Below are 14,044 nucleotides of genomic sequence, written 5' to 3' on the forward strand. Positions count from 1 at the left end.
TAGTTGGGTCTTTGTGCACTCAAACAAACTCTGTTTTTAATTGATGTGTTTAAAGTATTTAAACTGAGTGTGATTACTGGTATGGTTGGGTTTGGGTCACCATTTTGTTTTTCTGTTAGTTCCTTCTGTTTTTGTTCTTCTGTTCCCTCTTTCATACCTTTCTTTGAATTACTGAATAATTTTTAGAATTCCATTTCAATTTGTATATTGGATTTTTTGCTACATCTCGTTGTGTAATATTTTTTAGTGATGGCTACCGAATTATAGTATACATATCAATTTTCAGTGTATTTTTGCATGGAACATTTTACCACTTTCCGTAAGTTGTGGAAGACTTACAAACACCATCTTCTGTCATCGCCGCTATGCGTTATGTCTGCACACGCTATAAACACCCCAGAAAGTGTTATAGTGTTTGCTTTGAACAGTAGTAAATATTCTAAAGAGCTTGGGAAAAAATGGTCTGTTACGCTTCCCCGGGTCCTGAGCCTCTCTGTTGCTCACTTCATTGCTCAAGTTCCAGGCTTTCTTGGGACCTTCCCCTTCAGCCTGAACAACTTTCTTAGCACCTCCTTCAGAGCAGGCCCAGAGGACACGTTGTCTTTGTTTTTATTGGCCCAAGGGTATCTTCAGTTTGCCATCATTCTGGGAGGACACAGTTTGTCGAAGAGTAGTTCTGAGTTGACAGAGCCTGCGTCCTGCCCCGCTGTCGTCCATGGGCCTGGCTCCAGCAGGAAGGCCTGCAGCCACCCGCGTGGTCGCCCCTCTGCATGTCCTGTGTTATTTTGCTTGGCCTGCTTTCAACTTTGTTCTTAATCTTTGGTTTTCAGCAGTTTGACTGTGATGTTTCCAGGCCTGATTTTATTTTAATTCATCTTATTTAAGGTTGTTCAGCTTCTTGAATCTGAAAAACATGTTTTTCACTAAATCTGGGATATTTTTAGCCATTATTTAAGGGTTTGTGTGTGTGTGTGTGTGTGTGTGTGTACACAAGTCTTTTTCAGGGACTAAAATAACACAATCAGGGGCCCCTGGGTGGCTCAGTCAGTTTAGCGTGTGACTTTGGCTCAGGTCATGATCTCGCAGTTTGTGGGTTCCAGCCCTGCATTGGGCTCTGTGCTGACAGCTCGGAGCCTGGAGCCTGCTTCCGATCCTGTCTCTCTCTCTCTCTCTCTCTCTCTCTCTCTCTCTCTCTCTCTGCCCCTCCCTCCACTCATGCTCTGTCTCTCTGTCTCTCTCAAAAATAAACATTAAAAAAATTTTTTAAATAATAACACAATCATATTGTACTTTTGATATTATCCCACAGGTCCCTGCGCCTCTGTTCATGTTCCCCCAACATTTTTCTTCTCTCCTCTATGTTGGATAGTTTCTATTGATCTGTCTTTAAGTTCACTGGCTCTTGTTTTCTGTTGTCTGTATTCTGTTACTGAGCTTATCGTGTGAATATTTGGTATTGTTTTTAAATGTCATGTGATTCTGTTGTAGAGAAAACTTGAGAGCCACTAGCTTCATACCTCTGGGCCTCAATATCCTCACCTTAAAAAATAGGGTGATGGTGCCTGCCTCCTGGGGTTGCTGGGCCTGAATCACAGGGTCTGAGATGCCCAGCAGCCTCACCAGAGTAGTCAGGGAGTGTAGACCAACCAGTGCCCAACGAGTTCCATTACAGGCAAAGCAGGGTGTCTCTGTGGAAGGTACTACCGAGCACAAAAGGATACTGCTCCAGAAGTTCTCAGTTTGAATGGCAGTGACAGGCTAGAAGTCAGCGGCCATTCAGTCCAAGTTGTGAAGGTGTGAAGGCGCTTAGCAAGCTGTTGCAGGGGATGTGGACAAAGTGGCCACCAGCCACGGGGTGGCTGCACGTGCCCAGACTGAGGCCAGTACCGAGTGCCAAGAGCACCAGACAAGGGTGGAGAGACCAGGATTTTCATCTTAAAATATGTTTTTAAGGGGAAACTACAATATACGGACTTCACAGAAATCTACATTTAGCATGTTATATAGAAAATTTTAACTAAGTTTGTAATTTAGGCTGCTGCTAACAGCATTACTGTGTATAATTACAATAAGGGCTGCATAGGCTAGAGTCAAAAAGAATTGTTCTCATATTTGCCAGCTATACTTAGTGGTGTACTCAACAGAGTCATGTTTCAGTATTAGACTCTTGTGTTGAGCAGTAATATGCCTGTGCATAATGTGTATCGGCACTAGGTATTTTGATAAAATATGACGCATTTTAATGCCCTTAAGTGATATAGATTTGGGGGCACCTGCCTGGCTCAGTCAATTGAGCATGTGACTCTTGATCTTGGGGCCATGGGTCCAAGTGCCATATTGGGTGTAGAGCTTACTTGAAAAATAATAAACAAGAGGGGCACCTGGGTGGCTCAATCAGTTGAGCGTCTGACTTCAACTCAGGTCATGGTCTCACAGCTCATGAGTTCGAGGCCCACGTCAGGTTCTGTGCTGACGGCTCAGAGCCTGGAGCCTGCTTCAGATTCTGTGTCTCCCTCTCTCTCTCTGCCCCTCCCCCCCCCTCTCAAAAATAAACATTAAGAAAAATGAAAACAATAATAAATAATAATATTAAATGATACAGGTTAATTTATGAGTAGATATTTTAGCTAAAACTGTCTTCCTCTTATTCACAGAATATTCAAGGTATCTCCAAGCACCCAATTCGGATTACTAAACCGCAGTATTTTAAAGGTAACCTATTTCTTTCTACTTTGCTGAAGTCTGGGGTAACATTTTTCTAAAAACCTACAAGTGTATATAATTGCTTTTCTGTAGAACTAATTTCTTTGGTTCCTGAAGTTCTCTGTATTTGCATGACCAGGATTTAAGTACACATTGAAAAATAAACTGATAGGGCACCTCCCTTTTAGGGAGTTAAAATAGATGATAATTATACAAGGAAAGCAGCTCCCCTCCCACCATCTCTCCCTCACCAGCTTCCCAATAGAGGAGAAAAACAAACACAGTAAAACTGGCTTTTGTTAAAGTCTGAAAACTACTGGAAATGTTTATAAAAGCATGCTAACACCTTTCTTTTGAGCTCTTCCGTGGTAATGCTGCTGGTTACATTTATAAAAAAGAAAAAGCCCAAACCTGAGCAAAGAAGGTTCTGTGGCCCCTCCCCCTGGGGTCCTGCACCCTGGGGCGGGGGGGTCCTGCCCCCTCTGCTTCAGGAGCTGCTGCTTCTGCTGGGTCCCCACAAAACAGTGAATCATGACGAGGGGTCCTTTTCAAATACACGAAGTCACACTTAAGCAGGACCATGGAGGTGACCATAGCAACTTTGCCTCCTGCCGCCCTTCAAATCATATTGGTGCATCGTAGGACCGCACTTCCCCAAAGTCTGTCTCCTGGTCGGAGAGGTTCAGGGAGTCTCTACACCGTTCTTAACTGGAGTACGTTCAAGAGTCAGTAGTTTTTGAGCTTTTCCTCACCAGGAATTCCAGACACAACATAAAATTTTAACAACAGAAAATCCACTTTACTCTCAGCAGTACCATGATATTTCTAAATTTTGTTAATAAATATATTCAGCAGTCAGAAATCTGGACTCTTAAATTTGGAATGATATTTGAATAAACTTTGTGAGAACTGGCTGTGAAGAAGCTCGTGTCCAGATTCGCCAAGTGCCCTTGAAATAACAATTCAGGGGGCGCCTGGGAGGCTCAGTCGGTTAAGCGGCTGACTTCGGCTCAGGTCATGATCTCGTGGTCCGTGAGTTCGAGCCCCACGTCGGGCTCTGTGCTGACAGCTCGGAGCCTGGAGCCTGTTTCAGATTCTGTGTCTCCCTCTCTCTGACCCTCCCCTGTTCATGCTCTGTCTCTCCCTCTCTCAAAAATAAATAAAAAACGTTAAAACAAAAAAAAAGAACAATTCAGGTGCGGAAGGCGGAAGGCTCACCGTCTCCCCAAGGAGCACGTTGGTCTCACCCAAGGGCCACACCTTCCTGGCAGCAGGTGCGGGCAGACTGTGTCCGAGAGACGCCCTGTGTCACTGCAGCTCACTTTATGCATCTCATATAGTTCATGTGTTTGGAGACGAATACTTCAGAAGTAACTTACAGAATTCACTCTTTAAAATAAATCCTAAGGCAAAAATTTATGCGGAGAGATTTCTTGTGCATAGTGAATAGAAGCAGATCTGCTCCCAGGGTCCCTCACCCTGTCTAGACCCCAGATGCCCCTGTACAGCCCCACCCCGTCTGCCTCTCCTTCCTGCCATCTGTCCTCATCACCCTGGCTCCCTGCCTTGCTCACTCGCTGCAGATGTGCTGGCCTCCAACATGGGCCAGCCCCACCTCGTGCCCAGCATGGAACCTCTTCACTAGAGACCTTCTGCCTCCCTCCTGTGCCTTTGCTCAGACATCACTGTCTCAGGGACGTGTATACCGACGGCCCACTCACTCATCAACCTCCTCTCTTGATCCGTCTTTTCCACTTCTCGTCTTCCGACGCTCTAGATAACTCACAGTGTCTCCTGCTCCTGGAACGTAGGCTCCGCGGAGAAAGGCTGGTCTGTTCTGTTCCCTAACAGATGCCAAGCGCACAGCCTGGCACACAGCAGGCCCTTCCACACTTCTGATGTACAGAATAAACAGGCGAGGCGCTGCTGGCCTCACAGAGGCGGGCGGGGGGGAGTCTCTTACTTAGACTTGCGGAGACAGGGATGGCCGGTGGCCCTGAGGCCAGAGGAACCTGGCAGATGGGTGGGGGGATGTCGCTGGAGAGGCCACAGTGAGGACGGAAAGTTGAGGGTGGGCTGGGCCGCGGGTACAACCACGAGAGGGACGAGAGGCGGTTCGTGGATTCCGAATTAGCGTAGACTCTTATCTCACAGACTTTTCACAGATTGAATTGCGCATTCTTGCACACTTATCTGGGGATCCGGAACTTTGGAAGCTATTCCGGGAATCTGAAAAAGATGATGTATATTCTACCCTGACTTCACTGTGGTAAGATATATGAGCTCACAATGTTATCAGATCTGCAGGAATGCTGACATGAGTTTTCAAAAGCCTGAAGTTATTCCGAGATTATTTTTTAAGAAAGAAATTATGTGTCTGTAGTAGTTGATCCCTTTGAAGGGAGGAGTAGACAACTGGATGCCAGTTTCCCTAATTATGAAAGAACCCATGCCCTTCGCCTCCAAACACCAAGCCCCTTGCTAGAGAATGTACCCGAGATACTAGAAGAGTCCTGGGTGGGAGTCCGCCCCCCTCCACACGTGCGTGGGGTGTGCGTGCGCTGTGCTGGGCACGGGCCCTTGTCTCCGCACTCCCACCCCATCAGGCCGGGAGCACCTCAGGCCACAAGGGACGGTCCCTGCCTGATGGTGACCTACACTCACAGAGAATTCTGGGGGCGACGGCCTCAGGTTTTGTTGGGCGGCCGGACAGTGTCTCAGACGCCTGTGTCTGCGTTCCCCGGGCTGTCAGCTTTTCCTGGTCCCGATTGTGAAGTACCTGCTGCCCCCTCTCTCAGGAGAAGAGACGGAAGTGGGGGCTCCCCCTCAGAGCTCCCCTCGTCAGGAGGGAATCCCGCCTGGGCCCTGCCGCACACAGCTGCCTTGCAGCCTTTCCAGAGCAGGGCTGTAGCTGCAAGGGAGGCAGGTAGCAGCTCCTCTCCGGAACAAGGAGGGGCACTCAGTTTCCCCGGGGCAGGTACGCCCGGCCTCGAGCTAAGCCGAGATGCTGCTGTGTGGTGTGGGAGGCGCCGGCGGCCGCCTGTCGGGAAGGCCACCGCCCTGCTCTCCGTCCCCCCGCCAGCAGCTGCTTGCTCCACCTTCCCTCCTGCCTCGGGCCTCCTTCCCCCCAGCCTGGCTCCCCTCAGGAGTCCCCCCTGGAGGCACCGCTCCACCAAGGCTGGGTGCTCAGGCCGCTGTGCTTTCCTCTCTGTCCACCTCACGGTCCTTTCCGAAGCCGTGTGAGCCCTGCGAGGCCGGCCCCCCCATCCAGCACGGGCACCAACCCCTCCCCACCTGGGCACTCCAGGTACGTGCCTCGCCCAGACCTTTGCTTCCCCCACTTGAGAAGCTCTTTCCCCGAGTGTCCCCGTGACTCCCCAACAGCCCATCGTGCAGCCCCATGGCTTCCCTCGAGGACCTGACCTCCCTGTCACCACAAATATCCATGGTGTCTATCCGGCCTGTCCCGCTGGACTGTCCCTGCCTCAGTGTCCCTTTACGGGGGCCCTGCCCCCTGCCTCCCCGTGAGGTGTGCGGTCTCAGTGTGCGTCTGTTGGGTGAGTGAGGGAATAGCATGGAGCCTGTTGGCCAGAAAGCATCTCCTCTCCAGGCCCCACCATCACAAGACTTCAACCCTAACTTGAATTTTAAAAATTGGGAAGATTACTCTTGCATACCCAAGAGGAGGGAGGTACACGCCGAGCTGGATTCTGAAGAGTGGTTGTGGGAATTAGGCTCATGATGGCATCCGAGGCGGAGGTCACAAAATCCACGAAACAGCAGAGCATTAGGCCGGAGGAGGGGGCGGGGAGGGCGTGGCAGCACCCCCCCCCCCCCCCCCAGGGCAAGGCGGTCATGGCCTCAGCCAGCTCCCAGCAGCGACCTGCAGTCTGGCCACCGGGCCTGGGTCCCCTGTACCATCTGTAGCATCTAGGCCGGGGCCTCCCCCATACTGGCCACCCCTCCGGGGCCACCTCATACTGAGACCCGAGACCCCACCTCCCCCCCAAACTGTGGCCCGGGTTCCTCTCTGGCCGCCCAGCCCTCCTCTCCTGTCTGCGCTCCCTTCCTGGGAGTCCTTCCATAGGATGCAGTCCAGACTCCTCCTCCACACCCCCTTCACCCCCAGGCCACACAGTTGTGGTCCTGCTGGGTGACCACTGGATCAGTGGAGGAAGGACGGATCCCCGCCTCCCCACTGAGCCCCATCAGCTGTCCCGCCGAGGACTTGCCGCTCCCTTGACTTCTCCCCTTCCTGGTTGGTGTTTCCAGCCCTGGGTGATCCCACTCTCTGCTCTCCTGTTTCCCACCCCCAGGGTGCAGCAGGAAGCCACTAAGTGGTGGTGAGTGAGTGCACCATAACTTTGGGTCATCTGACCTGAGAAGGACCTTTTCTAGTCTCTACTCATTGGCTGCTCCAGATGTTTTTAGACTTGCCACAAACGTCTACTCTTCTCTCTAATCTTGAAAGAAAACCTCACCTTTTATTTGAATGACAAAGAAGCCTTCAGACATGAGATGGGCCCCTGAACTCCCTCCCGCTCCGCCTCAGTGTCAATGTGTGCCCTTCTCCCAGTCTTCAGAGTTGCTGTCTGAAAAGAGGAAGCATCCTCTATTGCCAAGATCAGGACTGTGCATGGCATATCTCTAGGCAATGCCACTCATTTACACATCATTGTGAGCGGCACCTCCTAGGGTTGTGCAGTGCACAACCAGTACAACTTTACATGGAAGTCCTCATCCACAGGCTCTTTATTTTCCATTTTTACTCTAGCGGTGTTAGATTCCCCTTGTCGACTTCCACCTTCCCCTCTACTGAGAGCAACAACAACGGCCATCTAGGGTGGCTTTAGGGAAGCCCTATTTTCAACCCCAATGAAGCCCTCAGTTACTGTTTAGGTACAAAAGAGGTCTATGCTTACTCCTTGTTCTTCCTCACTGCTGGCTCATCTTTGCTTTTTTTGAATAAACTTTCCCTTTACCTACTTAGGCTTTTCTTCTTCCAATTTGAAGCCCGGAACTCCTCCATCCAGGACAATTATTACCATCCTTCAGGGTGCAGTTGGCGCTGAGGTCCACAGTACGAGTGGGCTGAGGCACTCCCCACCTGCAATCCCCAGCTCAAAGGCTCTGCGGCTCTGTCACTGACCCCCGGCCCCTCCGAGTCCCGTGCTCTCTCCCGGCCCGCTGCGTCGGGAGATTCCCTTATCCTTGTTCTTTTTAAAATTGGGATATAATTTACCTACCATAAAACTCACCCTTTCAAGGTGTACAATTCAGCAGTTTTCAGTACATTCACAAGATTTTGCAACCATTGCCACTGCCTAGTTCCAGAACGTTTCCACCCCTCCAGAGAGAAGCTGCGCTTGTATCCCTGTCACCCCCCATTCTTCCTCCCCCACGGAAGCCACTAGTCTACCTTCCGTCTCTACACTCGTCTGTTCTGGATGTTTCACATTCATGGAACCATACGATATGTGGGCTCCCGTGTCTGGCTTCTTTCACCAGACATAATATTTTTAAGGTTTATCCTCATGGTAGCGAGTATCAGCACTTCACTCCTTTTTTATGGCTGAATAATATCCCTTTATATGGAATAGTGTATCGTCTATGTTTCGGTTTAAATGAGCAAATAATCTTCCGTTTGTTCAGCCACTCACAGCTGGCGGGCGTTGTGTGGGTTTCCGGCTGTTAGGAATAATAATGCTGCGAGCGTCCACGTACAAGTTTTGTGTGCACACGTGTTTTCATTTCTAGCCTGACAGAATTGCCGGGCCCTGCAGTGATTCTCTGTTTAACTTTTGTTTCTTGTGGTAAAATACAATAATATAAGATTTACCATCTCAACCATTTCAAAACGTACAGTTCAGTGGCAACTGTATTTAAGTTTTGGAGGAACAAGGTCGTGATCCTGCTTCACACTCTCCTAAGCGCATGGGCTTCCGCTCTCTCTGTGTTCTCGCCGATACCTTTCATTGTCCGTCTGTTGGGTCCTCGCCGTCCTGGTGGGTGTGAGGTGCTGTCTCGCTGTGGTTCTGACTCACGTCCCCTGACGACTAACAGTGCTGAGCGCCTCTTCGGGTGCCTGATCTTTGCCTCTCTTCCCTCCTCTGCACCTTGAGCACAAGTGCTCACCGTCTTCCTCCCGAATGTCCTTTCTTCCGCTTCACTCTCCCTTCGGTTAGGATATAACATAATACAGCGGTTTTTTTTTAGCATGTCATAGATTTAGTTTCACCCCTGCCCTTTCTCCAAAGGTATGGAAAACAAGGACAAGGAAAGAACTAATAAAGATAAGAGCAGAAATCAATAAAATTGAAACTAGGAAAACAGCAGAGAAGACCAATGAAACAAACACTGATTCTTTGAGGGACGCCTGGGTGGCTCAGTCAGTTAAACATCCGACTTCAGCTCAGATCATGATCTTGCGGTTCCTGAGTTCAGGCCCTGCGTCAGGCTCTGTACTGACAATATGCTGACGCCATCCCTTACTCACACTCTCACTTTTTTGCTCTCTCTCAAAAATAAACATTAAAAAAAAAAGCTGATTCTTTGAAAAATCAATAAAATTGGTAATCTGACAAAAATAAAAACAGGATGCAAATCATCAGTATCAGGAATGGAATAAAGGATATTAATACAAATCCAGCAGACATCCAAAGGGTAAGAAGGGAGCATAACAAACAACTTTGTGCTAAAAACATTCAACAATTTGGGAGAAATGGACCAATTTCTTCAAAACCACGAACTACCAAACCCCAACTAAGATGAAATAGATAATCTGAATAGTCGTATAATCATTAAGGATGTTGAATTTGTAATTTATAAGTTTCTTAAAAATAAGCCCCTAAAGAATCTACTCCTGAAATCATTGTTGCACTATATGCTAACTAATTTGGATGTAAATTTAAAAAAATAAAAAAATTAAATTAAAAAAAAAAAAAGCCCCTAGGTCCAGATGGCTTCCCTGGAGTATTTTACCAAACATTTAAAGAAGAATTAAACACCTAACTGTATATAATGCCTTCTAGAAAATATAAGAACACTTCCCAATACTGTGAAGCCAGTATTACTCTAATGCTTAAACCAAAGAGAGTAAAAACAAAATAAACCAAAAAACTCAAACCCTCTACAGTTCAATATCCCTCACAAACTTAGGTGCTAAAATCCTCAACAAATTATCAGCGGGCCAAATCCAACAATGTATAAAAATAATTATTCACCATGTTCAAGTGGGATTTATTCCAGGTAGGCAAGACTGGTTAAACATTCAATTAATATAATTCACTATGTGATTAAACTAAAGAATAAAAATAATGTGATTATATCTGTTGACTCAGATGAAGCATTTGACAAAATCCAACATCCATTCATGATAAAAACTCTCAGGAAGTTAGAAAAAGAAGTGAACTCCCTCAACTTGATAAAGAGCATCTTCCAAAAAACCTGTAGCTAACAGCATTTGATGGTGAAAAGCTGAATGCATTCCCCCTAAGATCAGGGACAGCTTGTTATTATTGAATGTTGAAGTTCTAGCCATTGAATAAGACAAGAAAAAAGAAATAATGGTATACAGATTGGAAAGGGAGAAATAAAACTGTATTTGCAGATGACATCATTGTCTGTATAGAAGTCCCGAAGAACATACTAGAAAAGAATTTTTTTAACTCTTAGAACTAGTAAGTTTAGCAAGGTCACAAGACACAATATCAACATATAAAATCCAATTACATTTCTATAAATTGACAACATGCAGAAAATCAAATTAAAAACACAGTACTGGGGTGCCTGGGTACCTCAGTCACTTGAGCATCTGACCCTTGATTTCAGCTCAGGTCATAATTCCAGGGTCATGAGACTGAGCCCCGAATCAGGCTCCATGCTGAGCGTGGAGCCTACTTAAGTTTCTCTCTCTCTCTCTCTCTCTCTCTCTCTCTCTCTCTCTCTCTCTCTCTCCCCCTCCTCTCCCTGGCTCGTACTCACTCTCTTAAACTAACAAACGAACACAATACCATTTAAAATCAGTCCAAAGAAAAAAATTAAAATAATCACTCCAAAGATAATGGAGTAGTATCCGTAGCATCCAAAGGTAAGAAAAACTTAAGTACTCAGCTAGCAAAGTATGTACAGGAGCCGCGTGTCTGAGATTTCACCGTGCCAGTGAGAGAAGTCCAAGAGGACCTAGCAAGTGGGGAGACACACTGTGCGTGGAACGGAAGACCCAACATAGTAAATGCGTCTGGTCTCTCTAGATTCATCCATAGGCTTAATTCAATCCCTATTAAAATCCAAGAAAGTGTTTTGTAGACATAACTACACTTAGTCTAAGATTTATGTGAAAAGGCCTAGGCCCTGGAATAGCTAAAACAATGTTGACAAAGAATAAAGTAGGAGGAATCACTAGCCGATAGTAAGATATGACATACGGAAATCAAGAGAGTGGGATGTTAGCAGAGACCAGCAGGAAAGAGAAGCCAGAGACAGACCCACACAAATATGCTCAGCTGATTTTTGAAAAAGGTACGAAGTGCTGGGCAGAAAATAATTCTCTTCAGATTCATGTTAAGCTGACTGGCCATAAAGCCAACCTGAGAAGTTCATGTCTACGTTGGATCTTGTACGTGTCTTTTCTGCATTTGATTAGCTTGTGTTAGTTTTTGAGAGAACTTCAAAACTAAGAGGCTTTTAATATTTGCATGATGGTTGCTTCTAATTCCCCACCAGTGGTAATAAACCAGTGCTTGTGACTTATACTATAATTAGTTGCTGTGGAAATGACTTTTATGTTCCAAACAGAGGACTAGAATAGCACATGGTAAAAAGCTGCAAGATCAAATCTACTCTTAAAAATGTTTGTTTCATGCAAATGTCCTATTGTTTGAAACTCAGAGAGCAAATGGGCAAGTTGATATTACATTCTGGAATATTTAGTAACATTTTCAAAGACTAACAATTTCCTTGAAAAACCTTTTATCAAATATATATATTACACATAAAATGGAGACTGGGAACAAATCTTAGAAATCCTCTAGAAAGCTGCAATTTGATCAATCAGAGCCAGAGAGCCTGAGAGCTGGAACCTGCTCTTGGAGTCACATCGGAGCGAGGTCAGACCTTAGAGCTGCTGCGGCCAGCTTCAGCATTTTCAAATGCTCATGGAAGACACAGCCATTCTGAACTGCGGGTCCAAGATAGGCCCTGCATCGCTCAGCATGGAGCCTGCTTAAGATTCTCTCTCTCTCCCTCTGCCTCTCTCCAGCTCACGCTTGCTCTCTTAAACTCACAAAGACAATATAATTTAAAATCACTCCAAAGATAATGGAGTAGTATCCGTAGCATCCAAAGGTAAGAAAAACTTAAGTACTCAGCTAGCAAAGTATGTACAGGAGCCGCATGTCTGAGATTTCACCATGCCAGTGAGAGAAGTCCAAGAGGACCTAGCAAGTGGGGAGACACACTGTGCGTGGAACGGAAGACCCAACATGGTAAATGTCTGGTTCACATATAGGAAGATGCCACAGTACAGTAATCATTACACATTTGCCCAGTGAGGTGGTTTCCTAAAAGTTTTACAAAATGTTCCTTTTTGGCTATGCATTCAACTCAACATTTTCAGAGTGAAACTTAAAAAAGAATTTTTCACTGCAGAATATATTAGTTTTTCTTCTTAACATTTTTTGGGGCGCTCTTTTGAGACAGTCTCTCGTAAGGTGAGTGTGGTAGATAGTATTGCGGGCCGCTTCCCTTCTCTGGGGGAAGGTGGTGCTTCGCTACCCAGTAGATGACATACTTGGGCCTGTGACTTTCTCTAGCTAATAAAATGTAAGCAAAAGTGACTTGTGTTGCTCCTAAGCTAAGGCTTTAATAAAGTGCACGTGCTTCCTCTTGATGTCTCTTGTCTCTGTCACCATAGCTGGCGACACTGACAGAGGCTTCTCCATCACCCTGCATTATACATGGTGGACCGGCCTGGAAGGAAGACGTAGTGAGACTGAAAGATAAACTATTCTTGCTGTAGGCCATAAGATTTTGGAGTAATTTATAATGGCAGCATCACTTGGTCTAATAGTATCTATAGGACTTGGTGCCGTAAGTAAGAGGTTGTATAAGGAATCCTAAGTCATGTAGCACTGGCTTCTCAGGGAGGTGGCAGGCAGTGAGGAGTCATCTACTGGAGGCTGGAGGACGGCATTTGGTAAATGGCATAACATTTGGTGAAATTGTCTTTTGTGATAATTTGTGAGGCAAATAACATCTAATTACCTAAGGCTTTAGGCCGAGTGGCCAACAGAACTAAAACGTGTTCTGGTCACTTTTGCTGCATGCAACAAGGTGCTTAAGAAACAAGAGAACTGGCCAGTGTACAAGGAGGCACAAAAGGGAATAGAGATTCCAGAAAATTGGAGTCTTGGGCATTTGAATATAGAAATGATTCTCCTCTCCAACCAGTGAAAGATTAATCTGAAAAGGGCTTTGAGCAACAAAGGCCAATTAAAACACAGCCTTTAACAAATGAAAGATGTGGCCTTAACGCCAACTGTTAACATCTCTGAGAGAATCAAGATGGCACCCATAAGGTTTTAGTTAGACCACATAACTCCAAAAAAAAAAAAAAAAAGAGAGAGAGAGACTAGCAGTGGCTTTCCTACAAACTCCTGGTAAAGCCAAGGTACCTGCAGTAAAGTCTAGAGAGAGGATACATCTCCAAATGAATTATGAGTGGGTCTGTTGGCACATGGAACGGAATGAAGTCAAACAGAACTGATGATGTTTCTGAAAGTTGTACTTCCCCGAGGACCACCAGTCTGGAGTAAAAAGAGGCAGTGATGGTTTGAGATTTAAACCCGTGGGCCCCATGTCGTCTATGGGAAGCAACAGTCTGGGATGTACGCTCATCCCCCTGGGAAAGAAAATTTCTCAGTGCCCTCTTACATGTAGCCAAGAAATATAACAGAAAAGGAAATCCCAGGAAGTGGATAAAAGGACACACAGAACAATGAACTAGGAATACATTCCCAGGGAACAGATTCAGGGTCTAATTGAGGACCCTCTTCCACTCCCAGAGAAGGGCAGCACCTGCCCAATGACAATGCTGTGGACCGCTGACTGCTGTGCATTTCACACTCCCCCCTCATCTAGATGGGTGTACTTATTGTGGTCACCCTGCCCTTCCCGGCTGTGGCACATCACACACCTGGTGGGACAGGTAGCCCATCAGCCTGCAGAGCAAGAGGAGCCACATAAGACCGGATCTGAAGATGATCACAAAAACCCTGATGCCCTGTCAGATGGGACTTTGAACGGTCACCCTTGGCAACAGGGAAGAGAGCAAATATGTCTG

General features: G+C 46.5%; 1 protein-coding gene across 2 annotated transcripts in view; it reads left to right on the top strand.

Annotated features, from left to right (window-relative positions):
• The window catches only part of POLN (DNA polymerase nu), a 111,351-nt gene that overhangs the window by 54,187 nt on the left and 43,120 nt on the right, over positions 1 to 14,044 (top strand). For both annotated transcript variants that reach the window (XM_047847291.1, XM_047847290.1), the window contains one exon: positions 2,655 to 2,712. In XM_047847291.1, the coding sequence (XP_047703247.1) occupies positions 2,655 to 2,712 (58 nt within the window). The remainder of the gene's footprint in view (positions 1 to 2,654; positions 2,713 to 14,044) is intronic.

Source organism: Prionailurus viverrinus, unplaced genomic scaffold (assembly GCF_022837055.1).
Source record: "Prionailurus viverrinus isolate Anna unplaced genomic scaffold, UM_Priviv_1.0 scaffold_45, whole genome shotgun sequence".
NCBI lineage: Eukaryota > Metazoa > Chordata > Mammalia > Carnivora > Felidae > Prionailurus > Prionailurus viverrinus.